The following is a 27,957-nucleotide window of genomic DNA, read 5'->3' as shown; positions in this document are numbered from 1 at the left end:
GCTAAGGCACATTACTCAAGCGAGTAGTGCCTCAGCCGAGTATCTCCCCGCTTGTCTCTAAAGATTCGGGGGCCGGCGGAGGGCGGCGAGGAACGGAGGGGAGATCTCTCTCTCCCTCTCTACCCCCCGCAACTCACCTGTCACCCGCGCCGGCCCCCGAATCTTTGGAGACAAGCGGGGAGATACTCGACTAAGGCACTACTCGACCGAGTAATGTGCCTTAGTGAGTATACGCGCTTATCTCTAATTAATAGTATTGGATTTGATTTGCGGACCTTTGTGCTTTATTTTGCTGTGGATTCCGCACGGACAGCTTCCTCTGAAGTCAATAGAAGCCGTCTGATCCGCAGCACACCCGCAGCTGACACTGCGGATCCGCAGGAAAGCAGGGGATTTAAAAAAACTAAAAAAAAAAAAAAAAAACCCACTGGATTGCACATGTCCGATGGAGAGCTGTGAGCAAAATTCGCAGTACAGCAAACCCGGAAGTGGAAAGATCCGCACAGACGCAGCTCCCGGGGAAATCAGGTAAGCAGGGCTCACTGGCCGCGGGCAGATTCCCTGCCTGGAATCTGCGTGTGCCGTGGACATTAGGCCCAAGAGGTCTGATTAGAAATATATTATATACACACCTATATTTTTTCCCCCAATAATATATGGCATATTCAATACCGCAAAGCAGCTTTACCTTTTCTATATATTCATGTTTGGATGGAGTGAAATACATTAGAATCAACAGATATTGAGTATATAATGGATCTATTTCTTCAAACACAAACACGTATTTGGTATTTCTATACGTGTGTTTTACTGTTGTATTTCAGAAGTCTCAAAGCATTTCATGGAACCACATAACATAAAGGCATCCTTACCAGATTGGAAGGACTAGAACAAAACCTCAGTCAGGGGACTCTTAGGAATGGTATTATGTGCTTCTGTTCTCAGCCTCTTTAATGCAAGTCTGCAATTTTACCTACAGCTAGCTTTTGATGTGTTAGCTTTGGGAAATCAGGAAATCATTGTAAACACCACTTCAGTAGCAAATGGGTTAAGTTTGAGGAAACAATGTTCAACCATCTGGCATTGTTAGAGTGCCCACTAGTGCTTCAACATGGAATTCTTTTTAGAGGAAACAGCACAAGGATTTCATAGGGCATCTGGTTTTGTTAAAGTGACACTAAACCTAAATCCCATCTTGCGTAATTTAGGACTCTAAATGAATTTGGCCCCTCATCCGAGCAGGGTTTTTTTTTGCTGCGAAACCAGCAATAAACCTTCACTTATTTCAACACGGCTTCTCACACGGCGTTTTGTGTGCCACATTACGCGCGTGCAAAATTACATGCAACGTGTCCTATTTTTGACGATTTAGTGCGTATTTCACACAGTTTTACGCACCCCATTTAAAAGGAAATACGCAATTGCACGCATAATACTGTGTTTTAATTCTAGTTACTATGCCTCCGGGAGCGGGCGAAAAAAAGTGGTGCCATCAACTTGCTTGACTGTGATGGTACTGCTCAAAAATATGCAGGAAAAAATGCAGACAAATACCCACAAAAAACGCATAAAAACCATCTCGACACGCTGTAAAACGCTGTGTAACAGTGCTTTCACATACGCTCTTTAGAATGGCTTGGTCTGTAAGCAGTCATTTTGCACTGCAGACAGGCCTCTGTTTCAGTTCTAGTTGCACTTTGTTATGTGATGCCTTGAATTATATTTAGCCCTTCTGTATGTTTGGCCTGGTTCAGTGGTCCTTTAAACCTATTTATACGATCATTACAAATGTCCTACCATCCTCTGAGCTTGAATGCTTCAGGAATATCTGGGTTTATCATGACCGTGCTGGACGACAGGACTGAAAGGGATCGACCACCAAAATCAGAAAGCCGCGCTCCTTTGATCGCTACAACAGGTTGTCTGGAACCATCAAATTTATCTGCCTGTTTTAAAAACGACAAGAAACCAGAAAAAGTCTTCGATCAGAATATTACATTAGTGACTTAACAAGACTTCAGGAACTTCATTTGCACACAAAAATCTACAATTTTCTGTAGTTCCACTGAAGGCCCATTTAGACAGGACGAGTGTCGGGCAAACGATGACTGACACTCGCTCTCGTGCTGCTGCACGGTATCTAGTATGCAGCATAAACAATGGACGGTGAGCTGATCGCTCAGTGTAAATAGCCGTTCAGTACTGAACGGCCGCTATGTTAAGTCAATAGAGAAGGGTTGGGTAGAGCGAGGAGAGAAATCTCCTGCAGCCTCACCTCCCCCTTGCTGGCTGCTCTGCGAGCAAGCCAGTGATACTGGCTCCTGTGCAACAGCACAGGAGCGAGTATGTGGGGAGAGTAACAGGCATCGTTTGCCCAACGCTCGTCCCGTTTAAATGGGCCTTAACGGATTGCCAATGCGCCTTTTTACCGTAGCCATTAATGGGATTTAAGGCTGAAGCACTGCAATCTTACTGCCACCTCCATTATTTCCATTGTCACCCAGACATGATAGCGAGATGCAGTTGGTTACGGTAGCATGGGGGCTAACAAAAACCTCTGCATCCACCAAGCAATAATGAAGTGATGAGAGGATTGCACAGTCAAGTCTCATAGTTGGACTAACAACATAAACTACACATAATTAGTATTGATGCACCTGTAATGACCCAAATTGTAAAATAATTACATTGTTTATTCTGCAAGAAGCCCTCATATAACTCCATTGACAGAGAAAGTTGTTACAGCTCTTGGAATTTGGATACACAAACTGGCGCATACTTACTTAGACCAATGTGTCATATACCAGTCCAAGTAAAGTTTGCTCTGGTGTGTGACAATTGTATTAAGAAGTGCAAGCTTATGTTTCTGGCATATATTTTAGTAAATCTGATAGGCCCTAAAGGCCACCACTTTTATTTTTTCCTAACCTACCCCAATTTTAGAAAGTGGCAGAGGCCGGCGTAAAAAGTCTAAGAGGCGCAAATTATAGCCTGCGTACAATACATTTGCCCCATTAGGTCTGTCAAATAAACAAAGAATGAGAAAGAAGGTTGCTGAAGTTATACATCTCCATAAGGGTTACTGTTACTTTTGACTTTTTTTTGTCTCTGCAAGGCAATGCTTTCTTTTCTGAACATTTTACATCGGACGATTCGCTCAAGATTCAAATCAAACTAACAAGTTTGTGTGATAATCATGCAGTGTAAATGCAAAATAAATTTAAAAAAAAAAGGAAAAAAACTATTCGTTCACAGGTTCTTCTCGCTGACTTTCAGTCAGCATAAAAATTATCACTGGATTGCGGGCTTGTCTTTCAGTATAAACGCTACCCACTTCACATAGGGGGTGAAGCACTGAGCAAGAGGCCTGCAATTAAGTCTGTCAGTGTAAACACTCTGCACGAACGCCAACGACCTTAGCAGCGACATCTACGCTCGTGCACTCATTTACCCGACTGTTGTCCCGTATAAAAAGACTAAAAGCCATATATCTATCATGCACTCAATGTAAGTCAAGCCCTAGACAGTCCAGGTATCTGATGCGTTTTATCTCAAGCACACCTGATGCAGCTAATCAAGGGCTTTATTACTTGCATCAGGTGTGCTTGAGACTTGATTTGCAAGAGTATGCTCTTAGGACAGATTCTATTTAGGGGGTTCAACAATTCTGAGACTGAAAGTAATTAAAAGCAGCATCTTGTGTTAAATTTGAAGAAAGCACTTGCTATATTTTTTGTGTTGAGCCGTTTGTTTTTTGTGAACAGTGGAAAGTTTCTAAATTTGGCAAATAAACCTAATGTACAATGGAGGTTGAATAATTTTGATTGTCACTGTATATCCAGACACATTTCTAGAAGTACCTCCAGTTCTATTAGAATTTCAATGGGATTTTCTAACATAGGATACTAGAAAGTAAATGTGTGCACCATGGGCAACATGTGTAGGCTCAAGATGGTCTGTACCCATTCTAATATCTGGTATTCATCAATGTTACTAGCCCCTTAATCACAAAGCAATTTTTAGTTTTCTTCATTGTCACGTTCCAATAAGTCCTCCCCCCTTCCATCTTCAACATTGTCACAAGATTATAGATATACAGCTTGGCCTGCAAAAGACTTTAATGGCACCACTTTAGATTAAATATACTAAAAGTGATCCTCCAGAATATGGCAAAATCGATAGAGGGGACTCGAGTTTAAGAGGGGACTAGAGGTCGTTCTAGAGTGCTATATTACAGGATATAGACATTAAATAACCCGAGGGGTTGTTGATCCGGGTCTTGGAGTCAAGTAGGAACTACCAGTATCAAAACGATAACCCAGGGATTATTCTGACTGCCATTATGGAGTCGGGAAGAATCCTTAGAATCTAGCACAGAGATACAAAATATAAGGGGTATACCAATGCTGATCAGAACACACATACAAAAACCAACCTCGACATAAACCCTGGTTTATAGAAGATGGCGAAAACTCGAAGTCCTGGACTACGCAGACTGCCGCAGGACAGAGTCACTCCTCCCAGGATGGAAGTACAATTACCCGCAGACGGCATGGCCGAGCATGGACAAGACGCTGCTCTAGGAAGGGTACCGCTCTACGATGCGCTGCATGAAGACCATACCTATAAAGCCTCTCCAGCTGTACTGATGATGGCTGAGTGTCAATCGTGCAGTAGAGCCCTCGGGCTCTCTATACTCAGTCCCAGAGAATAAAAGGAGGGAACTTAAGATTTGCTGTAGCAAATAGGAGAGAAACAGTATTGCACAACACCACCAGAATTCCTCCTAGGAAGAGGAAAATGCCCTAGCCAGGGTAGCAAACTGTGCCCAAACTAGATGGGAGCAACGATATGTAAGATTCTAGAAAATGCCCATCCGTCCCCTCACATACCAGGGGCGCATAAGGTGGATGACTTTTGGAGCCATGGCTACAAGGGAATTGAGCCCCCTTCCCCAGCCTACCAATACGCCTCCTTCACATGGGGGCAACGAGAGGGCATTGTACCAAAGACGACTGGCTACGTGCTAGACCTCAGCATGAGAGACAGTCACCCATCACTAAAAGTTCTCCTTCTATGAGGAATAATACGGTGGACGATTGTAGTGGAATGAGTAGATGAGCACGAGTTACCAGGCTTGTGCGGTACCCATAATATGAGTCGGCGAGTTTCACAGCTACCTATTACGCATCCAAGAGGAGGGTAATATAGCGGATGCTACTAGACAGCATGCAGTGATGCAATAAGTAGACAGAGTAGGCATCGACTATCACTCCTGGATAAAGTGGAGAATGACAGAAGTCAACCTAGAGTAATATGGTACTAGCATAACACCCCCAGGAGGAGGTAGAGATGGATGATGGTTGTCACAATAGCCTGACGCTTACTAGACTATTACTCCTCCTTGGAAGAATATGCATTACCAGTAGTCATGCAGAATACTGAGACCCGCAAGCCCTACCATTACTCCTATAGAAGGGTGTAAGGACAGCGAGGATGGCGGTCATGATAGAAGTCGCACCACTTGCTACTACGGGGGCAATATAGCGGGTGATGGAAGACATCAATAAACGTTCCCACCAAATACTGGGACTCGCCGTCCTACCATTACTCTTCCTGGAAAAGGGGGTAATGAGACAAGGACAGAAGACAAGACTGCCTGAACCCTAACAGCAAATGCGGTAAAGGACGAAAACCAGCGAGATATGGGATACGAAGAACCACTGCTAGCATTACACTAGAGCAGTGTTCCCCCAACTCCAGTCCTCAGGGACCGCACAAGGTCATGTTTTCAGGATTTTTTCAGTGTTGCACAGGTGATGTAATTATCGTCAGTGCCTCAGACATTGCCACAGGTGTTCTTACTATAGGAGATCCTGAAAACATGACCTATTGGTGGTCCCCGAGGACTGCACTAGAGGATGCACGACACCCCAACTTTGCGGAATTAGCTAAGTAGTTTTCAGACAGGCTCCATTGTTAGACCAGAACCCCACGCACTGCACTTGTTTAGAAAGGATTTGCAAAGAACGCTCTAGAAGCATAGTTTGAAACTGCTCTGAATTGACAGTACGCATTACTGGAACAGTCTGTGCCTGGATCCGTGCGCTTTAGAGTCACACGGCTTAAAATTACTCCTAAGGAAGAGGGTAATGTTGTGCATGTTGGTAGCACGTATACGGAATAAGGAGACTTTCAGTCTTACTATTACTCCTCCTGAAAAAAAATGTAAATGAGGAAGTGTACAGGGGTACCTATTGCTTAGATCTAAGCGATGCGATACCAAATCAAATCCTACAAGTGTAGGTAGCGAGAATATACAGCAGAGCTGTATGCAGGCAATCAGACAGACAACCCGTTGTACCACGTAGAACAAGAACTGGGCATTGTGGTGGAAGGACTCACATGGACCCTGAAACAACTAACAAACAGGAAAGCTCTGGGCGCTGATCACATACCAGCCAAGATCCTAACCAACCCATGTCAAAAGATCTGGAGCTCCAAATCGTAGCCCAAAGACTGGACAAGACCTGACTTCGTCACACTTCCAAAAAGAAGGCGATTCTCAAGAATGCTCCAATTACCACACTGTCACCCTCATCTCTCACGCAAGCAAAATTCCTCTAAAGGTCATACAAAAACACACTGCGACAATTGTTGAACGGGAACTGCTGGACGCTCAAGCTGGCTTCCGCAAAAGGTCACGGCACCAGAGACCAAATCGCGAACCTGCGCTTGATCATGGAGAAGACCCGGGAGTATCAGGATGTGTACATGTGTTTTATCAACTACAGCAAAGCATTAGATTGTGTCGAGCATGACAAGCTTTGGAAGTGTCAAATGGGCGTCCCAGAACATACTGAACAGCTGATAAGGTCGCTTTATGACAACTAAGCAGCAACAGTCAGGACAAATTATGGAAACACAGATTGGTTCAGAATAGAGAACGGCGTACGGCGGGGCTACATTCTATCACCCGTCCCTTTTACTCTGTACGCACAAACTATCAGGAGGCAATGCAACTTGGACGAATTAGAAATTGGAGTCAGAAATGTCAACAACCTCCGATACATAGATGACACCACCCTTCTTGTGGAAAGTGAAAGAGACCTGGAATACCTTATCCAATGAGTGCAAAAGAAAAAGCGAACGCATGGGACTGTACCTCAACAGCAAGAAAACAAAAGTCATGACCGCGGTAAGCAACGGTACAGTGAGCATAAGGAACAAGGAGATTGAGTCGGTCCAGGATTTCATCTTCCTTGGATCCAAAAGTGATTGCAATGGGCAATCTGGACCAGAGATCAAGAGACGGATCACATCTGGTAGGATTGCAATGCAAGGAATGGAAAAGATTTGGAAAAGCAAGGATATTAGCATCGCAACAAAAACCAGACTGGTCAATGCAATCGTCTTTCCCATAACGGCGCATGATTGCCAAAGTTGGACGCTCAGGAAACCCGAAGGAAAATTGATGCGTTTGAACTCTGGTGCTGGAGGAGAATGCTACGGATACCTTGGACTGCCATGACAATGAACAAGGTAGTGTCAGATTGCGTCAAACCGAAAATATCACTAGAGCGCAAAGTCATCAAACAGCGGCTCCCTTTTTTGGCCACGTGATGCGCGCTAACTCACTGGAAACAGTACTGATACTTGGCAAGGTCAGTGGAAATAGAAGATCAAGACGGCAAAGAACAAGATGGCTAGATACAACCAAGGCCACCACCAACATGTCAATCGTGGAACTGAAAGAAGTGGTGCAAGACAGAAAAGCGTGGAGAACATCGATCCATAGAGTGACCGAAAGACGGATGTGACTGAACAGATAATCACATCACAAGCGATACCAATAATCGCATGGCTACAAATACTGCAGAGAAAGTAGATTTAGAGAAAGGCAGTAGTCATCCGTTAGCAAGCATGCAGAAAACAGAGACTCAACTTTCCTTCCATTACTCCTCCTGTAAAAAGGGGATAGTGAGGTAGAATATGGATATCACGATTGACTGGACCTGTGTGACGCCGGTAGAGTCTCTCACAGCTTACCATTACTCCTCCAATGGGAGGGGGTAATGTTGTGGATGACCGAAAACGTGTGAGCAAGTCACGCAGAATACGGAAACCCACTGCCCCACCATTACTGCTCCAGGAAAGGGGGATAAAGAGGACACGAACGGATATGGCAACTGCCTGGATCTTGTGCGCCACGATAAGAGTCGCACGACTCATCATTACTCCTGCAATGACAGGATAATGTTTAGGAGGACTGAGGCCATCAGTGAGAAACCATGTAGAATACAGAGACTTGTAGTCCTACCAATACTCTTTCTGTAAAAGGGGGTAATGAAGTAGGTTACGGATGTCACGATTGCCAGGAGCTGTGCACCGCCGATAGACGTGCGACTTACAATTACTCCTCCTACGGAATGGGGTGAAGTTGTGGATGACTGTAGCCATCAGTGAGTCATGATGATCTAGAGTCTCACCATACCCAATTACTTCTTCTGTGGTAGTAATGGGCGCTTTGATGCCAGTACCTTCCTGTTAAGTGTATACGAGCTGTACAGCTAGAACTCCTACTGGCAGAGGGGTAAAGTGTATGCGAGGAGCCTGGCTAGTCACGATGTACATGGACACTTGCTCCTGAGCTTCTGGCCTCATGTGACGGTCCACCTTATGAGAGCCCATTCCAGATCGACTGCTTGTTCAGCGGGAGCCGTAGTGGGATCTACAGGCGTCTGCCGTGATGGGACGCAGTTCACACAGTGGGGCTCAGACTGAGCACATGCAAATTTTGTGTTACAGCGAGCACAGGCATAAAGCGTGGCTCTGGCTGTGGCTGTAACCTGTCCAGAATCTTCCCATTTTGGGTTGGACATGGCGTTAGCACAACACTGTGCACAGAGTTACTGGGTAGTATTGGCGTAAGGGAGCTACAGGAAAGGTACAGCGCAGGGAAAGTTGCCTCAGGCAGAGCTTACTTGGTCCACGGGGACCCACGGATCACAGCTAGAGCTTCTGGATCAGCGCTTCGTCTAGGAGGCAGCAGCATCTCGATTCAGACGTCTCACCGGAGGAGAGAACAGTGAAGAATCACAGGCAGAGAGGGGAGGGGGAGGAGAGGCTGGCACCATCCATCACCAGGCTATGGGAGATTGACGGGCTTTATCCTTCCCTTACTACTAAAGTCCCTCCTGCTAGGGTTCCCACACTCATTTAGGTCGGCCCCCCCACATCCAGGGAAAAGCTCCCCCGGCAGGGAAGAGGAGCAGGAGAATGGACAGAAGGACAGATTATACTTACCACTGCATACTCACCCTTCTTCCAGGAGATCCTGCAGAGATCCATCCCCGGCTGTGTCGAACTCCCGACGTGGCCTCTGTCTTCAGCAGTGTTCCCCACTACACTTGCCGTCACAGAGGATGGGAGTTGCAACAAGGTGGGGAACACTATGGCTGGCTACGATCTATTGCGCACAGGCATGATCGAGCCACCTTTTCTTCTTTGGGTCGGGTGCAACAGCATGCCATAGACACCGTACTTTTCGCCCTTCCCGTAGGAGGACAGGGAGAGGCCTGCCTCCCCAAATTCCCACAACAGACGTCTTCCTTGAAGACAAACATTTAACATGTCTGCCTCCTGCAGACACTAAGCTAAAACTAATTTCGTTCAGTGCCTGAAGGAGGTGTAAAGCTGGTAGGAGGGACAAATTATTTCTTTGCTCAGCGTCACCTCCTAGTGGCATCAGCTATACCCAAGGTCTTGCTGTGTCCCCCAATGATATGGGGGAGAAATTTATGTCCCACTCTAAGCAATTTCTCTGGTAGTTCCATGTAACAGCATAACACAAACTAAGAAACTGACTAGTAAATGAACACATAAGCCCAAGCAGATCTGAGCTGGTCAGAATATATATACTGGGGTGGGTAGGGAATAGCTACATGATGTATGCATAGATAAGTAGATGTAAAAAATTCACAGGAGAGGCCTGTTAAAAAGTTAAAGGGGTTAAGGAAAAGAATCTAAAAAGTTCTGAAGTTTTCTCAGCTTTGTTCTGCACATGTGTTATACACAACTTTACACAGTTTTACTACTTTTGCACAATACAAGCACTTTTTCAACTGGACTATGTAACCAACTAAACATTCACTGTTCTATTGTAATGAATACTTACATCTTCCCCCCATAGAGTTGTTGAAACGATTTTGCCTGATGTATCCATTAAATGGATTGTTCTCTTTGAAACTTCACGGTTGTTTGATTTTATTGTCACCTTAGCGACCTCTTCAAAACTCTTGCAAACGCCTATGATATCTGCAAGGAAAACAATGCAAGGGATAACGAGGGGTCTACAACATCACAGACAACCTGACAGCTACCAAAATGTTACAAACCTAATAGTGTGTCTTTATTCTTGTTTTCAAGTTCAGAAATGGGAACAAAATCAAACTGCACCATAGGGACATCTGAAGAGTCATCACAAGGGATAACTGTGGTCTCGCTATTGAAAGTCATTTCGTAGTCATTCTTTACAGCTGTATACTGCTTGTTAGCAATCTTCAAAGTGCCTTTTGAGAAGTAATACACCTATCCAGAAAAAAAAAAAAAAAGGATTTAAGATTTAAAGCAAAAAAAAAACAAAAAAACTCCTACACAGGAAATTTATGAACTACTCAAAACAAAAACATACCTTATTCATTTCAATAAGAGAAAAAAACTTGTCAGCCTGTTCATTGAAGGCAGTAGCCCGGATCTCACCCTGGAAAAAGGAAAGGAAAAACATCTTTATAGATGTTACTAGTTAATGTACTTTAGGCTGCCTGTCTACAGGCAATGATCCAAGGGCGATAAATCGTCCGCAGATCACGCTCTGTTGGGGTTGCTATGGAAAGCGCAGTGCCGGCATACATGAGCAATTCTACGATCCCAGGATTTAAATTGCGGCTCGCTGCGATTCTCTGAGGTGAGCCCATCTATTGGATAGGCTCATCTCGGAGACCTGTCAGTGCTCCCCCCTCCTCCCCCGCGGCGCAATATCGCTATCGATATCCCACCTCGGCCCTGGATAGGGGGCCTTAAATGCTTAGAAATAGATAAAAAGCAGTAAGATCTGTTGACACGCGCATTTGTTTTACATTCAAAAGAATACACTCATGTTTATGTGACCTCGCAGCTATATATTTTGCCTATTATCGTGGAAAAGGGGCCGTGTAACTAGCTAAATTTCTATTTGTAAATATTCATGTATAAAACAGTATCCGTCTAGTTAGTGATAATCAAGATGATTAACTGGAAGCACGTGATGTGTGGGCTACAAAGTACTCTGCACCTAATTGATGACAAAGATGTCACCACGTGCCGTTGCTGCCCAGGCTCTCCGATGATTCATCCACCCCCTCCATACCCAGGGCAAGGAGAGCTAATTATTTGATAACAGATTTTTGTTCTTCCATCAGAGAAACAACATCTGCACATAAAAACATTTTAGTCATTACGTCTTTCTGCAAGTGACCAAGAATAGAAAGCATGACGAGTCCTGTACATCTTAAACAAGGTTAGGAGGGCAAACATAGAAGCAAGCTGTCTCTGCAGCAAGGAACAGCATCCCGTGGCGTCAAGACTGCAGGCAAGAAGTAGTAAACTGGCAGCACTTTCTGCGCCAAGTCTTCTCCTGATGTCAATACTAGGAAGCTAATTTTATATATTTCAATGATTCTTCTTGAACTGCTGAAGTTGTCACATGAGAACGCAGACTTGAATAACATTATTGCCATCACCAAGTCTGAATTTTAAAAAAAAAATACAGTTTCTGGCCAAAAGGCACAGACGTATGCAGGGACTCAGACGCAACTCCCATTGTACAGCACACGGCATGTGGGATCCTTACGTGTGAAACCGGACGATAACAGGACATGCTGTGATTTTTATTCACACAGTCCGTATGAAAAGTTGTGCATGTGTATAGGCTCAGGACTGAAAATATGACTGCCTTTGGTCTTAAAAAGGGTGTACCAGGATTAGAAGTTATCCCCTATCTACAGGAGGGAATAACTTGCTGACCATCGGGGTCCTGTGTCCCCCTCCTCTTGTCACTGCACGGATGCTTTTACCACCTGCTGACGTTAGTGAGTGGACGGCATGGGCAAGCATGCACGGTCGTTGCTCCATTCATTTCAATAGGGCTAATGTAAATAACCGAGCACTTGCGCCTCTATCACCGCGGTCCCATTAAAAATTAACGGTAGTGCGCATGCACAACAGTCATTCCATTCATTCTCCTCCTCACTGCAGGAGGTGCAGTAAGCATGCAGTGGGGACGGGGAGCCCTATTCTCAAGATCAATGGGAGTCTCCGTGGTAAAACCCCCACCAATGAGCTAGTTATCTATCTTTTGGATAAGGAATAACTTGTAATTCTAGTACAACCCCTTTAAGTGATGTACAAAACCTGACTGAGCCAAGGCAAAATAAATGTGCTTGTGTGTGCTGAAGCACTTAAGGGTAAATCTGTCACATTGTGCCGTTCTATGCAAGGGCAGGCCCATCATTAGCTAAAATACTAAAATATAGTTTAATTTGGCTAATAGGAGCGAAGAACACCAGTTTATGTCTGGTTTATTTATGCACCCCACAGTGATTGACAGGCAGCTGTGAATCTGCAGACCATCAACCACTGCTAAGACGGATAAGCTGGAGCGCCCTTCATATGAATGCACCAAACTCATAGTAGTTCTTATTTCTTCATTAATGGCTCCTATTAGCTAAAACATTACAAAAATATATTTGGCTCATAAGTGAATGCATCTGTCCCGATACTATACTATAAATCCTGTATGCAGAACTAGAATTACATCCTACTTACACTCTCATCCACCATCTCTATTGAAAACAACTTCCCTTCCCCACGGGAATTACTCCAAGTACGTATCTGGCCTTTGTTCGTCACTCGCGCTCGGATAGTCCACCTAAAGTGTGAGAAAATATCACTTTGAACACTGTTTATCATGTACAAATTGAGACAACCCCCCCTGCCCACCCCAAAACATAAAGTCTTCCATATTTAAGAAATTAAATTGAAACAATTGTGAATAGGTAGCGCTCCAAAAAAGCAGATCTAATTGAATGTCTAGAAGAGTATGTATAGCAACAGGAAACTAACCTGACGTCACCGGTTAGATCCCCAATTGGGGTACCGGTACGTCAAAATCCAGGAAAGCTTGTAATACTAGAGTCTGTATTGACACTAGATAGTACACCGGTCGAATGAGACATCCCCTCGGGACAGCGTCATGGTATGGTTCCAGACGTGCAGGCACACCGGAAGATGTAAATAAACAGTAGTAGAAAAAAACTAAATTTACCCGCGCTCCAGTGTGTGATAGGGGTAAAAATTGGGAAAGTACAAGTCGAACTTACTTCACAGGGGTGCCTAGTCCTCGGCACCCCTAATCCCAGACAGCGTATAGTATCATAGACGTAGCAGAGTAGAAGGTCCAACAGGTGGAGATAACAGGTTTTTTGTTGGTCCAATACTGTGACGCGTTTTGAGCTTATAATGCAAGCCTTTTTTGTTATCTCCACCTGTTGGATCCTCTACGGCTACGATACTATACGCCGTCTGGGATTAGGGGTGCTGAGGACCAGGCCCCGCTGTGAAGTTCGACTTGTACTTTCCCAATTTTTACCCCTATCACACACAGGAGCGTGGGTAAATTTTGCTTTTTCTACTACTGTTTAAAAAAAATTGACAATTACAGCTGTTCAATATACTAATTTCCTGCTGCCATTATTGTGCAAACATTCTGCAGCGTTTTACAGACACCAATCACGAGTGCCTGTTCCAATTAGCACTTACAATCTCATTCGTTGGAGCTCAGACACATTCTAGGCCAACTGCACAGGAAGCAGGCTTACTTCAATAAGGGATGAAACCAGAGTCCTCGAAGAAAACCCATGCAAAATGCAGATGTCCTTGGTCAGTCAAACCCAAAACTGCATTGGTGCAAGGCAAATAGTGACATTTGGATATCTTTCATATGTACATCTAGCCGGTTTATGAATGTACATACATTTGCTAGCAAAATATTTGTAGGTTTGTGCATGCTTAAAGGGAATTGGTCATTAATAGAGATGAGCGAGCGTACTCGGAAAAGCACTACTCGCTCAAGTAATTTGCTTTATCCGAGTATCGCTATGCTCATCCCTGAAGATTCGGGTGCCGGCACGGAGCGGGGAGCTGCAGGGGAGAGCGGGGAGGAACGGAGGGGAGATCTTTCTCTCTCTCTCTCCCGCCCGCTCTCCCCTGCGACTCACCTGTCAGCCGCAGCGGCACCCGAATCTTCAGGGACGAGCACAGCGATACTCGGATAAAGCAAATTACTCGAGCGAGTAGTGCTTTTCCGAGTACGCTCGCTCATCTCTAGTCATTAACTATAAAGCACCATAAATTAAGTTATGGTGCTTCTAGTTTCGGTGACGGTGAGTCGAGGGAGCCTCTTTTCATACTCACCCAATGTCCTGTCATTCTCATTCATCTGTACAGAGTGTGTCGCATAGCCTTCCGAGTCACACTGGCTGTGCATGGAACAACTTTGCCAAGGGACATGGAAGGAATGGGGGACCGGGTGAGTATAAGACAGCTCTGCAGACTCCAGTCACATAAACTATAAGCTCCATAACTTAGTTTATGGTACTTATGTTGATGGCATAAGGCTGGGTTCACATGGGGCGGAATTTCCGTGTGGACTTAAACCCGAGCCCAAGCAGCAAAAGGAACGAGATTTGCAAAAATCTTACACACGCTGCGGACAAGCTGTTGCAGCCAAGCTGCGCTAAAATTGACATGCCGCACAGAATTCAAAGCTGCGGAATGTCAATTGTATCGCCGTTTCCGTTGCAACCATCTCTTCTCTCTATGGGGAGACATGGCCGCAGCAAAATACAGGCGGTAAAGCCTCTTTAAACCACCAGCCGAACGGCGCAGGTTTTGAAGCTGCTTTTCTGCTGTGGAAATCTTGCGGAATTTCCGCGCGGTCATTCCACGAGACTTCCGCCCCGTGTGATGGCAGCCTTAGGATGTCAATATACACAGGGCTTTCATATTAGATAAATGGATTATATTCCTGCCAAAAACATGTTTGATCTGAATATGGGAGTTTAACGACATCATATAAAAAGGTTTAAAAGCAGAGGCAGCGATTGTGTCGTACCACAGGAAGCTTTTACAGGTTTTAGCACAGCCAACAAGTCTAATCAATTGCTAGCTGTTGCCCCCCCCCCCCCCCCCCATACAAACAGCAGCGCAGCCCACACTCTGCAAGAAAATTCAATGTGCTATACAGAGTTTACACTAAAACTACCACGGTGCAAATGGGATAATGCGAGATAATGTGTACTACATTAATAATCACGCTGAGAAACAAGCAGGCCCGGAAGGGGGCTGCTCGCTTTACAGACAATCTACTGCTGTTGTGTGAAGTTAAAGATGTGGTGCCCACAGCAATTCACACTGGTGCTTCTAAAGCCATGTTCAGATGTGGTAAATTTATAGCAGATGTGCAAAATCCGCACCAAACAGCCACAAAGTACAATATATGAGGAGTTTTCAAAACACCAATCCTACATCATGGATCTCCCGGCTGTAGATATTTGGAGCACATGCTGTGGATAGACAAAGGTGTTGGGCCATGTAGGCCTTGCCAAATTTCTCACAGGATACAGGGCACCAAAAAAAAAAAAAAGGGTCACTTTGCCTCCATTGCAGCAGAAGTCTGAGAAGAGCATCACCAGGGAGCAGAATGCAAGTGGCATGTATACGTTAAGGGCTCTTTTTACACTAACAGAATTTCACCACATATTACGCACACACAATACACAGTGAATGGAGTCAATGAAAGTACATTGATTTTCATTGATAGTTACATTGGAGCATATACATTGTGTTAAAAAAAATGCAGCATGTTCTATTTCACCACGTACCATTGTGGATGTGCGGTGTTTAATACACAACGACGCTATGAGGTAGAGTAGGAAATTTACACACAAAAAAAAAAAAAAAAAAAAAAAAGATACGCCGCCATGCTCAATTGCAGCCATATAGCCGGCTCACCACAAGTAAAATGCTGCGTAATACTCAGTGTTTTACACATACAGCTGTGTGAATGAGCCCTTACGCTGAGTTCGAACGGGGTGGAACTGCCGCGGAATTTCTGTGCAGACTCTCCGCATGCACTTTTGGATCTGAAATCAAGCAGCACAGTGGACGAGATTTGCAATTGGCACTAAGTTTAGGAAAGCAAGATTCATGATCCTGAAATTCAAGACAAGGCGGTATCAGAGCCAAGATTCTGTTCGCTTAGACAGTAGGACATGTGCATATTAGAATGTGATTCGGACCATGCATTATGAACTGTGTCCGAAGGTAAAGACATGTCAAAGCATAAAACTCATGGCCGCTTTTTAAAAGAAAATCTGTCAGCTGGAACACGCTGTCCAAGCTGCAGGCAACATGTTATAGAGCCGGAGGAGCAGAGCAGATGGATATATAGCTTTATGGGGAAAGATGCAGAATAACTTGGGTTTTATTCGTCTAAACCTTTGTTCATTCTAAGCTGAACAGTCCAGTGGGCGGAGCTATCAGTGATTGACAGCGATCTGTATGACTGAACACACAGGCGTAGCTGTCAATCACTGAGGCTGCTGCACTGAATCACAGTCCTCAGCACGTAAATGCTGCGGACCATGATAGGACATCGCAGGCTGCCGCAGCCAATTATACAGGCTGACTGCAGCCTGGCAAAACATACCCACCATGGCGAATATGAGAAGCCAAGAGAGATTAATATAGGCAATTATCTTTTGGTACCAGGAACACAAATACATACACACGTATACATTACAATGGACTCTGTGTAAAGTGCACCCACTTACTTTGATTGATATGGGTTAAGGCTGGCAATTGGCACAACTTTAGACTGAGAGCCGCCAGGTGTAGTATTCAGTGCACCCGCTCTTCCAAATGGTTTAGACAGTCCTTTGTTCATAGATGAAGGCGGAGCTGCTTGAAGAAAGAAAATCCACAGTAATCTGTTAAGGATGATGATGACCAAATAGATAAAACACTTAAAGATGCTGAATTATTAGCCATGTGTAAGGGTATGATGGAGTGCAGCCATCAATTCCTAGGCCTACAACCACACAAGCTTTTAAAGTTTGCACAATATAACCAAGAAAAAATAGCAATACAACCCACAACGCCCATGAGAAACAGTGCCGACAAATTCAAGAGGCTTTAACCCTTTCCAATCCAATTTGTATCCTGGTTTTCCTAGGGGGCTTACTCTTTTTTTGCCGTTATACAATGGCGCTATATGCTGGCCTAAGCCAGTACTGCATGAGGTGACACATTGGATAGGCTCCAACAGCAGAGAGGCTGGCAATATACAGTAAAAGAACCCCGACAGACGTCTTCCAACATCAAAGTTGTACAACCTTAAATCATAATGTCTTCAGACGTCCGACAGTGGATTGGAAAGGGTTAAGGGGTCTGTTCAGATGAAATATTAGATCCCAGAGTTTAGGACCGTCCGCAATGCAAATATTACTCACCCGACAAAGATACATCAACGCAAGCCCTAATAGCACAAATGCCACCACAAAGCCAGTCACATCTGCTCTGCTGTAGCGCTGCTAATAGCACCATGCAGCACCTCGCTCAAGCATTGCGTTTGCAGAGACGCCCATTTTATGAATAACAATGCTGCACATATGAACTGAATGCTTGAGATCAATTGGTAACAACCTTTTCATGGACGCCTGTAACACGAGAAAACTGGAATGCAAGTTTTAGCTTTAAAAAAGTTAAAGTCTATAATTGACATTTATGAACTATCCATACGATAGAAAATAAATTCTGATCCCTATGGGCCCCACAGCTCCATTCAATCACTACAGCAAGAAAGTGTGAATTAAAAGGAATGTAATTCACACTCTGCTGCTCCATTCAATGTTTTTGGGGCAGCCCCTGACAGCCGAGTGCCATCGTCAGCTGTTTCCATCAGACCCATAGGTTTTGAATAGAGCAGCACTGTGCATGCTTTACTGCTCCAATTAAACTCCTTCACTGTGGCTGAGCAGTGAGGGGGAAGGTGGGACCTCTGTTCTAGTGATTGGTGGGGGTCCCAGTGATCAGACATTTATCACCTAGTCTGTCAGTTGTGGGAATACCTCTTTAACCCCTTGGCGCCATCCATATATTCAGCAGATGTGCACAGGGAGTGTACAGAGCAAGCAGCAGTTACGTTATACACCTGATAGGCACCCGAAACAGCAGGTATTAAAAAACACCGATCACAGCCATTTAACCCTTCAGATAAAGCAGCGACTAGCGACTGCAGCACCTAAGCTGTTGAGAGGCTATGACCTCTGTGACCCGAACATGGTCCCCCCCCCCCCCCCTTCCGCATTAGTACTCACTTATTAGAGCACTGAGGCGCATAATATACAGCAACACAGAAGCGAGAAGCAGCAAAAATACTAAAAATTCCATTTATCACATAACACTCCCCCCCCCCCAAACACAAGCCCAAGGCTGACTTCACACTGGCGAACGTGATACTGGGCCGTGAATCACGTATTGCCCAATATCACATTCCCCATCAATTGAATTCCCCACAGATGCGAGGAGTTTTCAAGTCAAAACAGCCTCCCATTACTTTAGGGATGTTTCCAATGGGAGACTTCGCATCACGTGCACATAGTACGTGGTGCAACGCTCCTGCCGACTCCATTGAAAATAATGGGCGCTGCAATGCAAGAGCGCACAGAAAGTTAGAACAAGCTGAGATTTATTTCCTGCATCGCAACACAGTGCCATACAGGAAAATATCGCTAATGTGTATGACCTCATTCAAAATAGTATTCATATTTGTGTGTCTTGTAACACTCAAATCTAGCATGATTATCGCGCCCCGCGTAAAGGCAGCCTAGAAGAGAAGTAATGAAAAGTGATTAAAAACCAAATGTACCCTAGAATGGTACCAAAACTGCAGCTCACTCTGCAATATGCAAGCCCTTATCTATCTATCTATCTATCTATCTATCTATCTAGTTTGCAGTTTTGCAAGATCATTAAACGATCAAACTTTATTTTAGTCCTGTTTGGGCTTAAACTCATAAGAAGCTGATTGCTTATACAATATTCTGCAATACTGCTGCATTGCAGTGTATTATGCCTGTCAGAGCATCACTGCAGGCATACTATTAGACCCTGCCTCCAGCATGATCTAATGGGTGTACTAAGGTGGCAGATCTAGGGACCATTGTTAGGTCCTGGCAGCCATGACAATCCATTGGCATCCAGCGATCTCATCATAGCCTTTAGGATGACAGAGGGAGGCCCCCCTCTTGTCTAACCACATCTAAGGTGTTAAATGGTCAGGGACCATTAGAAGGACCATAGAAGTGGCACTTGCAAGAACCATTATGATGTCAATTAACAAAAACTGTATAGCTCCCATGATGTAATAGATGACAGGATGTTAAGTTGCCTAGTGCACAGCACCTTACACATCTCACAACAGCACTTGGCTGGGGCAATTCACAACAGCAGCACTTGGCTGAGGCAAAACAAAAGAAAGAAAAACACAAACTCCACTGTGCTTGTGCGGCAGTGCGCCAACCGGCGCTTCCACACACATCCGCAGTGAAGAAAATAGCCAACCTGGATAGGTATGCAGTGTCCTTGGCTACAGGTAGGGTCGGTTTCTGCTGTGGGCTCCTGCATGTGAAATCCGATCCACCCATGGACATGAGGCCTTAAATATAGTAATCTGGCAGTTCCAAGTTGAAAGATCCATGACCTAAACAAACAACTGTGTACATAAATAGCATGGCTACTGCCTGGATATTATACATGAGCAATACATATGGCTGAATCCAAGAGTTAGCAAAGTCTTTGGGCACCTCATCTGTGTATTACAGTGATAAAACAGTAGGCGAATGGTTCAGTCACTTTATTGGCAAATAATGCTAATATGCAACTCCAGCAAGTATATTCAGTATGACTAGACATCTACAATTAGTTTATACAGGCGGCTTACCAGAGCTTTGTGCAGGTTTGCTTGGCGGTGGAGGAGTTGGAGCGGCCGCTGCAGGTTTGGGTGCTGCTTGTCCTGAAAAATGTAGAAACAAGGTCTTAAAATAATGGGGTACTTAATAGTCAATTTACAAGCCTTTTGGAAAGACACTTGTTATTTACCATATGTGTAAGTCATTAATAAAATGAGTGCATCGGAGCTGCATTTAACAGCAAAACATTGCCCAAACTCCCCACACAGGGCGCCGTATATTATAGCACTCCTGACACACAAGTGATGTGTAGGTAATCTCTGCCAACAGTCGGAGCACCGGGATACATGACACAAGTGCTACAAATACAGCAGTAGGACTTACGCAGCTAAAAGAAACCATTAGTACAAAGATGCACAGAAAGGCAGAGCTTTCACTTCACAACTTCACTTGTAAACAGCACGTCAACAAGCAACGTCACATTCTGTACCGGAGGACGATGTGCGACAGGATACACGTCTCCCGCAGGCAGATGGTTGTGAACAACAGCTGTAGTCACACGTAGACTAGGACAATTCACAGATGTATCATCATGGGGTTCAGGCTCAATAATCACAGTCATTATACTGCTGCGAAGGGAGCACGAACAAGTAAACAAAATCCGGAAACCAACCCACCCACACCCAGTTCTCAAGAGTCCCATCTACCCATTCACATTGCAGGCTCAGGATGATCTCTCTCTACCCCTTGTGGCATATCAAGTTTTGAGCCCCACCGCCATGGCTTACATCAACCACCAGGGCAGCACAAGCAACAGGACAGTCATGGAAGATGCAGCCTGGATCCTCCCCTGGAAGAAACCTGCAGTTCACATCAGCAACTAAACTTAAGGGAGTGGTCCTTCCATGTGACGGTGTCCTCTTATCTGCCAACCTACTAGCCAGCCATTTGAGCTACACGGCCCCAACAATTCATCTCCGGAAGCCAAGATCCTCTCAGTCACAACAAGTTGCATTGGCTGTTGAAGTCTAAATACCAACAGCTTATCAGATGAGGTCAGACCACAATCAAGGCAAGGAAGCCATCTTCTTCCCCTACTTTGGGTGGTGCCAGGAGAAATTTAATTCTCTCATGGCCTCCTCCTTCATTCAGGCCTGTCCTTCCTCCAGTTTGCACTGGACACAGGATTGGCCCTTAGCTTCTAAAAGGGTCAGGTCTACAATGTATCCATTCTTTTCTAAAGACCTTTCGTATCCAGATCCCGTGGATAAAATGGAACAAGTCCAAAGGCAGGCTACAAAAACGGTGGAAGGTCATTCATACACATTATATATATATATATATATATATATATATATATATATATATATATATCAGGAATAACTTAGTGATCTTAATTTGTATAGCCTGTGCGGAGAGAAGTGGGAGAGGGGGCATGACTGAAATGTTTAAATATGTTAGAGGCATAAATAAGGTTCAGGGCAGAAGAGTTATTAGGAATGCCAAACACCAGAACAAGGGGACACAATCTGAGATTAATTGCATGAAAAACCAGAAGCAACGTCAGGATTTTTTTTTTTTTTTTTTTTTAAACACTGAAAGAAATGTAGATGCTTGGTGCAAATTTGCAAGTATGTCTTGGATAATCGTAAATCTATCCTAAAATAAAATGAAACATAAGGGCAGACTGCATGGACAATGTTATCTTCTACCCTAAATTTTCTATGTTACTCCCCACACAACATTTTTGTTTCATGGCTGCGCGCGTGCGTAAGAGCGACAGGTCTCTTTGACGTGAATGCCGCCATACAAGCTTGCCCACTGACAAGAGCTAAATCTGCATGCAGAGCCATTGAGAGGGGCTTAGCCAGTTTTGGGTGGGGAGTCCATGCGGACAAATCTGATGCAGATTCTGCCATGTGAACATATATACCCTTAACCACCACAGGGGGAGATTACTTGCTGTAAAAGAGGAATAGGAATCGCATACCAGGCTTATTCTAGCTGTATGCATGTGTCAGCAGCGTCAGCTCACAGGGAATTTTAGACTCTGCAGTCAGCAAGGACACTACGTATCTTGAACATTAGAAATCTTAGTTATCAAAGACTGTCGGTGTTCATCATCCAAGAGAAAGGAACAGAACCTGCCCTTAGATGTTGGAGTAAGTGGTGCAATCGTTAAATCACAGATTTGGGAATAAAGCCTAGTTGTAGTTTCAGAAAGTGAAAATATCTGTAAACCTACCAATGTAGCAAGTGGACAGAAGCATGAGAACATTAAAATTCAGATTTTGATCAGCTCTTAAAACGCCTATTAAAAGAATAGTACAACACTCATTGTTTTCAATGGGACCACTCACACAGGCGCAGGCAGCCACTCGATAGCTCAGCCAATCAGAACCAGCGCTTGATGAGCCGATGACAGCCATTCAAGTGCTGTGCTCAGCCAATCAGAGCAATCTCTTGCTGGAGGTGGGGTATCAACCCTGTTACCAGCAAGAGATGGTTTGTCGGAGGCCGACAATTTAACCGAAGCCTGCAGGAATGCCGGACAACAGTGCCAGGGACCCAGACAGTGCCTGCTAGGTAAGTATTCCTTTTTTTCCCCAGCTTCCCTTTTTCAGCTGTGCTAACAACGCAGCTAAAACACTGGGATAACTTATGCCAACGCTGCCGCCTTTTTTGCAAACGGCGGGCTGAAAAACGCCGCCTTTTTTGCAAACGGCGGGCTGAAAAACGCCGCCTTTTTTGCAAACGGCGGGCTGAAAAACGCCGCCTTTTTTGCAAACGGCGGGCTGAAAAACGCCGCCTTTTTTGCAAACGGCGGGCTGAAAAACGCCGCCTTTTTTTGCAAACGGCGGGCTGAAAAACGCCGCCTTTTTTGCAAACGGCGGGCTGAAAAACGCCGCCTTTTTTGCAAACGGCGGGCTGAAAAACGCCGCCTTTTTTGCAAACGGCGGGCTGAAAAACGCCGCCTTTTTTGCAAACGGCGGGCTGAAAAACGCTGCCTTTTTTGCAAACGGCGGGCTGAAAAACGCTGCCTTTTTTGCAAACGGCGGGCTGAAAAACGCTGCCTTTTTTGCAAACGCCTGTGTGAGAGAGGCATAAACCTTCTCTCTCAAGTCTCCAGAGATAACTGTATACACATAGCACACTAAAGAGCCAGTAGTAAAGTCATTACCATCAGTGTATGGTTGAGGATTTCCAATCTTTCCATAGACAGAATCAGCTGGCTTCAACACATCCAGTCCCATTACAACAATCACTCGCCTAAAACAGATGAGAAGACATAGAAAAATTAAACATCTTACTGTAAAATCTCTCTTGTATTCTTCATTGGGAAATATAAGACCATAGGTATCAGGGTACTGCCACTAGGATGTATAACACTAAGAAAAATAAAGTCAGCTCCCCTACACAGGCTATACTCTGCTTAGGGCTCATGTCCACAGGAAAATTATGTTTAGCAAATCCATGCAGAAGAAAAAAAAACGCAAATACGCATTTCATAGGAATGCATTGACCAATTGATCTCCTGCATGAAGAAAAAAAAATTAGTGCATCCGCAGCAGAAATCCACGCAGGCCTGGTTTTCCCTGTGGACATGAGGCCTTACAGGCACTGATGAGATTGTACACCAGTAGTAGAAGCCCATACCAAAAGAAACAGATGTCAGATCAAACAAACAAAAAAAAACAAAAAAAACAACTGCAGCAATATGCCACAACTGAAAGGGCATTGTAACTTCAGAATGGGTGGTAGCTGTGTCCCCAATGAAGACTATACGACGTAATTTCATTAGGGGACACAAGACCGTGGGGCATCCAAAAGCAGCCCTAGGGTGGGAAACAGACTGAGAAACTTCAAGCAGAATGCTGAGCCACTGCTGCCTGCTACACCTCACAATCTTCACCAACACCAAGGTGTACATCTTGTAAAGTCAGCAAAGGTGTAGACCAAAGACAAAGTGTTAGCTTTGAGGCTAAAAGGGAGAGATGAAGAGCATCCAACACCAAATGAGATCCCAAGGGGGCACAGAAGTTCTATGCAGAGGGGCAGTTGCACAACTTCATGAAGAAAGGTTTTGAAATGGAAGCTAAAGGCTTCCAAACGAGAATAGGAATGGCAGAAACATGGCCTTCAGAGAACTTAGGGCTAATACTGCATCCAAGTCAGACTTAGAAAAAAACAAGATATGCAGAGGGAGGGGGAAAAAAATGGGAGAAATCTTTCCTCGCATCACTAGGCGTAGGATTTCCAAGTATGGTGGTGAATATGGGTTGAAGATTGTTTTCTTGCCTTGATCATGGTCTGCATGACCTGGCCAGAAAAACAAATCAACAACCTAAACCCCTTAATGATGCAGACACCCCCCATTTTTATTTTTTCCTCCCCCCTTTTAAAGAAATAGTAACTACTTTATTTATCCATCAACATCGCTGTATGAAGGCTTGTTTTTTGTGGGACGAGTTGCATTTTTCGATGGTGATATTTAATGCACCATATAATGTACTGGAAAACTTTTTAAAAATTCTAAGTGGAGTAAAATGAAAATAAAAACAAAAAAACATTCTGACATCGTCACCACGTCTTGTTTCTACGGCACACAAAATGCAACAAAAACGACCTGATAACTTTATTCTGTGGGTCAGTACGATTACTATACCAAACTTGGAAAGTTTGGGGTTTTTTGCAGTAGTTTTTTTTTTTTCCAAAGACATTTAATTTTTTTAAAGTATTATACTCTACGGCCATCTTCTGCGCGCAATAAATCCTATTTTTCCGTCAATGTAGTTTTGCGGGGGGCTCATTTTTTGCGGGATGTCCTTTAGTTTACGTTGGTACCATTTAGGAATACATACGACTTTTTGATCGCTTTTTAGTGCATTTCTTCTGGAGGGAGACACCCTGGAAAAATCAGGGGAGATGAGAGCCACCATTACACAGCTGATCAAGGAGCTGGATGTGGCAGTCCAAGGACAGAAAATACTCATCCAAACTGGAGGGAATGACCCTCTGAAAACGTATGCAATAGAATAACGCAAAGAGGGCTACCTCCATTGCATTTACCATCTTGCCCAGGATCCTCATAAAAAGCAACGTGGAAGGGCAGACTGCTGCCTCAAGGAATTAATTGAAGCGAGCAGACTGGACCACAAAGTGGAGAAAACTATGGTGGTGGGGGAGATGGGGGACATGTAGGTAGCATCCTGTATGTTCAAAGACAAGAACTCCTTGACTTCTATGGATGTCATCATGGAACACAGGGACTCCATTTGAAAATTGTGTAAGCGAATGTCATTTGAGCCTTTCATAGCCAGAAAGTTTTGGAGTAGAACCATGTGAACCTCTGCTGAGAAGAAACTGGAACAATGATGTCCAAGTTCAAAACTAAATGAAACACTTGCTCAAAACCTGAAGCGAGAGGACAGATCGGGGAGGATGAGAGGCAGGAACAATCCTTTTAAGCTTTTGCCACTTTCTTATAAATACACACACAGATCTATGCATCCATCTGGATGGATATTCATCCTTTATGCACATAACATAATTTGAGAGGATCAGCTATGGCAGGATGACGTATGGAGTATTATGGAGGTATGAATGTAATGAATTCAATGTATTGCAATGCCTTCTTTTTATCCCAGCAACGCAACCATCAAAAATGCACTTTCAAACTTCATAAAGAACACATACGTGTGAGTTTCTACAACTAAAAATAGCAAAAAAGGGAGATTGAAGCTGCATCACATGGGAATGATGTAATGATGTGTTTACTGATAGACAATGCAGAAACAAGGTGCAAAATACCTTTTGTCTTTCAAGTTGTTCACAATGTACCGTGAAATCTGACAGATGCAGTTAGTTGCAAGTTCCTTGTTGTCAATAAGAGTGTTCAGCTGAGATGCCAAGATAACAGCTAAAACAGGAAAAACAAAGTAAGAATGATAAATCTCTGCAGAAGTATTAATAAAAATTAATGCATGTTAAGACTAAATTTTCCTGTTACTTCTATAGCTAGAAGTTACTTTTGAGAAAATGCTGTGATTTTAAAGCAGAAAATCTGCATTTCCGCTACGTGTGAACGTACCCTTAAAGTACTTTTACAATGGACAACTCTCAGGCGATTGAGCACCCAACAGCCGACCCAACAACTGCTGCTCCTGTGCTTTCACCACAGGAGCAATGATCGATAAATGAACGGAAGCCAAGCAACTGGCAAGTGAGTGATTCTTATTTTGCTTGCCCGTAAATGCTCTTTTAAATGATTACTCAGGCAACTATTGGCACATATAAAAGTACCCTCAGACCATGAGAGAGGTTTGAAAGGGTTGCCTAGTTACCGGACAATATCCCTTCAATAGGGCTGATTGTAGTAAAATGAAGTGAGCAGTCCTTATGCTTCCGCCATTATCCAGCGCTGCAGCCTCAGCTGTGGTCCGGGCATTTGTTCAGACAGCTGACATCACTGCATCTTTGGTGATCGCGGAAGCGTCATGTTCCCAAACGAACCACGATGCTGCAGCCATCACCCGCTTTCTAGTGATGCCAGCTTTCACAACAAGGCCGCCGCTCTGAATCCTGGCAGAGAGGGAGTACTATTGAGTTTATTTTACTACAGTCAGCCCTATAGAAGGGACGTACACAAGTAGTAAAAGTAACTTTTGTGCATTATTCTATACCAAATCTTTTTGATTTTGGGTTCCTCTGCAGCATCCACATTGGATGCCCTATGGGGCATAAGTGTTGGTGATCTTTCTGTGCACCAGGACTACAGGTGCTAGCGGGCAGGCCCCTTACGCTTGGCCTTCCTGCTTGTGCCAGGTAAGCCTCCTATTTCATCTTTTTTGATTTTTCTGCATATTTCTGAAGTGCAGTCCTGCTCACGTTTGATAGAAGGGATGTTGTCTGGTAACCAGATCACCACATTAAAGGGGTTGTCCCGCGCCGAAATGTTTTTTTTTTTTTTTTTTAACCCCCCCCCCGTTCGGCGCGAGACAACCCCGATGCAGGGGTTAAAAAAAACAAACGGAGAGTGCTTACCTGAATCCCGGCGGTCCGGCGTCTTCATACTTACCTGCTGAAGATGGCCGCCGGGGTCTGCTCCCTCCGTGGACCGCAGCTCTTCTGTGCGGTCCATTGCCGATTCCAGCCTCCTGATTGGCTGGAATCGGCACGTGACGGGGCGGAGCTACACAGAGCCGGCATTCTGCACGAGCGGCTCCATTGAAGAGAGCAGAAGACCCGGACTGCGCAAGCGCGGCTAATTTGGCCATCGGAGGGCGAAAATTAGTCGGCTCCATGGGAACGAGGACGCTAGCAACAGAGCAGGTAAGTAAAAAACTTTTTATAACTTCTGTATGGCTCATAATTAATGCACAATGTACATTACAAAGTGCATTAATATGGCCATACAGAAGTGTATAGACCCACTTGCTGCCGCGAGACAACCCCTTTAAGTTATCAGAAAATATCGTGGGAAAAAAAATAAAAAATCATGCTAACTCTAGGGGTTCCCCTACAGTCAAGTGCATCTTACAGCCTAAAAATATGGTAAATATGCACACAAAAAAAAAAAAAACACACTATAGGCAACGACAATACACAAGTACGGTAGTACAAAGAATTACTCACACTGAAGAGTGTTTAATCCATCGCTCATCAGCAGTCGATAGCGGGGACCTACAGTTCCAGTAGTCATCGGATATACATTCTGAAACAAAGATGAAACAATTTATTTATTTTAACTTAGTGATATTCCAATAAGATAAAATTGCCTCTTAGCCACGGACAGGGGATAACTAATTTATCAATGGGAGTCCGATTACTGGAACTCCCACTGATCACCAGATTGGTTGGTTGGGAGTCCAGTGTCCCCAAGAGACTG

General features: G+C 44.3%; 1 protein-coding gene across 2 annotated transcripts in view; it reads right to left on the bottom strand.

Moving 5' to 3' along the window:
* RPA1 (replication protein A1) overlaps positions 1-27,957 on the bottom strand; it is a 48,371-nt gene that overhangs the window by 16,567 nt on the left and 3,847 nt on the right. Inside the window, exons 3-12 of one of the 2 annotated variants that reach the window (XM_066599689.1) lie at positions 27,705-27,783; positions 25,881-25,989; positions 23,251-23,339; positions 20,102-20,173; positions 16,932-17,061; positions 12,865-12,967; positions 10,694-10,762; positions 10,398-10,590; positions 10,178-10,317; positions 1,798-1,946 (exon numbers count right to left, since the gene is read on the bottom strand). In XM_066599689.1, the coding sequence (XP_066455786.1) occupies positions 1,798-1,946; positions 10,178-10,317; positions 10,398-10,590; positions 10,694-10,762; positions 12,865-12,967; positions 16,932-17,061; positions 20,102-20,173; positions 23,251-23,339; positions 25,881-25,989; positions 27,705-27,783 (1,133 nt within the window). The remainder of the gene's footprint in view (positions 1-1,797; positions 1,947-10,177; positions 10,318-10,397; positions 10,591-10,693; positions 10,763-12,864; positions 12,968-16,931; positions 17,062-20,101; positions 20,174-23,250; positions 23,340-25,880; positions 25,990-27,704; positions 27,784-27,957) is intronic. The other variant, XM_066599690.1, reaches the window with a different exon arrangement.

The sequence above is a fragment of the Eleutherodactylus coqui genome, chromosome 4 (genome assembly GCF_035609145.1).
Source record: "Eleutherodactylus coqui strain aEleCoq1 chromosome 4, aEleCoq1.hap1, whole genome shotgun sequence".
In the NCBI taxonomy this organism is placed as follows: domain Eukaryota; kingdom Metazoa; phylum Chordata; class Amphibia; order Anura; family Eleutherodactylidae; genus Eleutherodactylus; species Eleutherodactylus coqui.
Note: the sequence above shows the minus strand (reverse complement) of the source record. Positions and strands in the feature narration are given on the sequence as shown.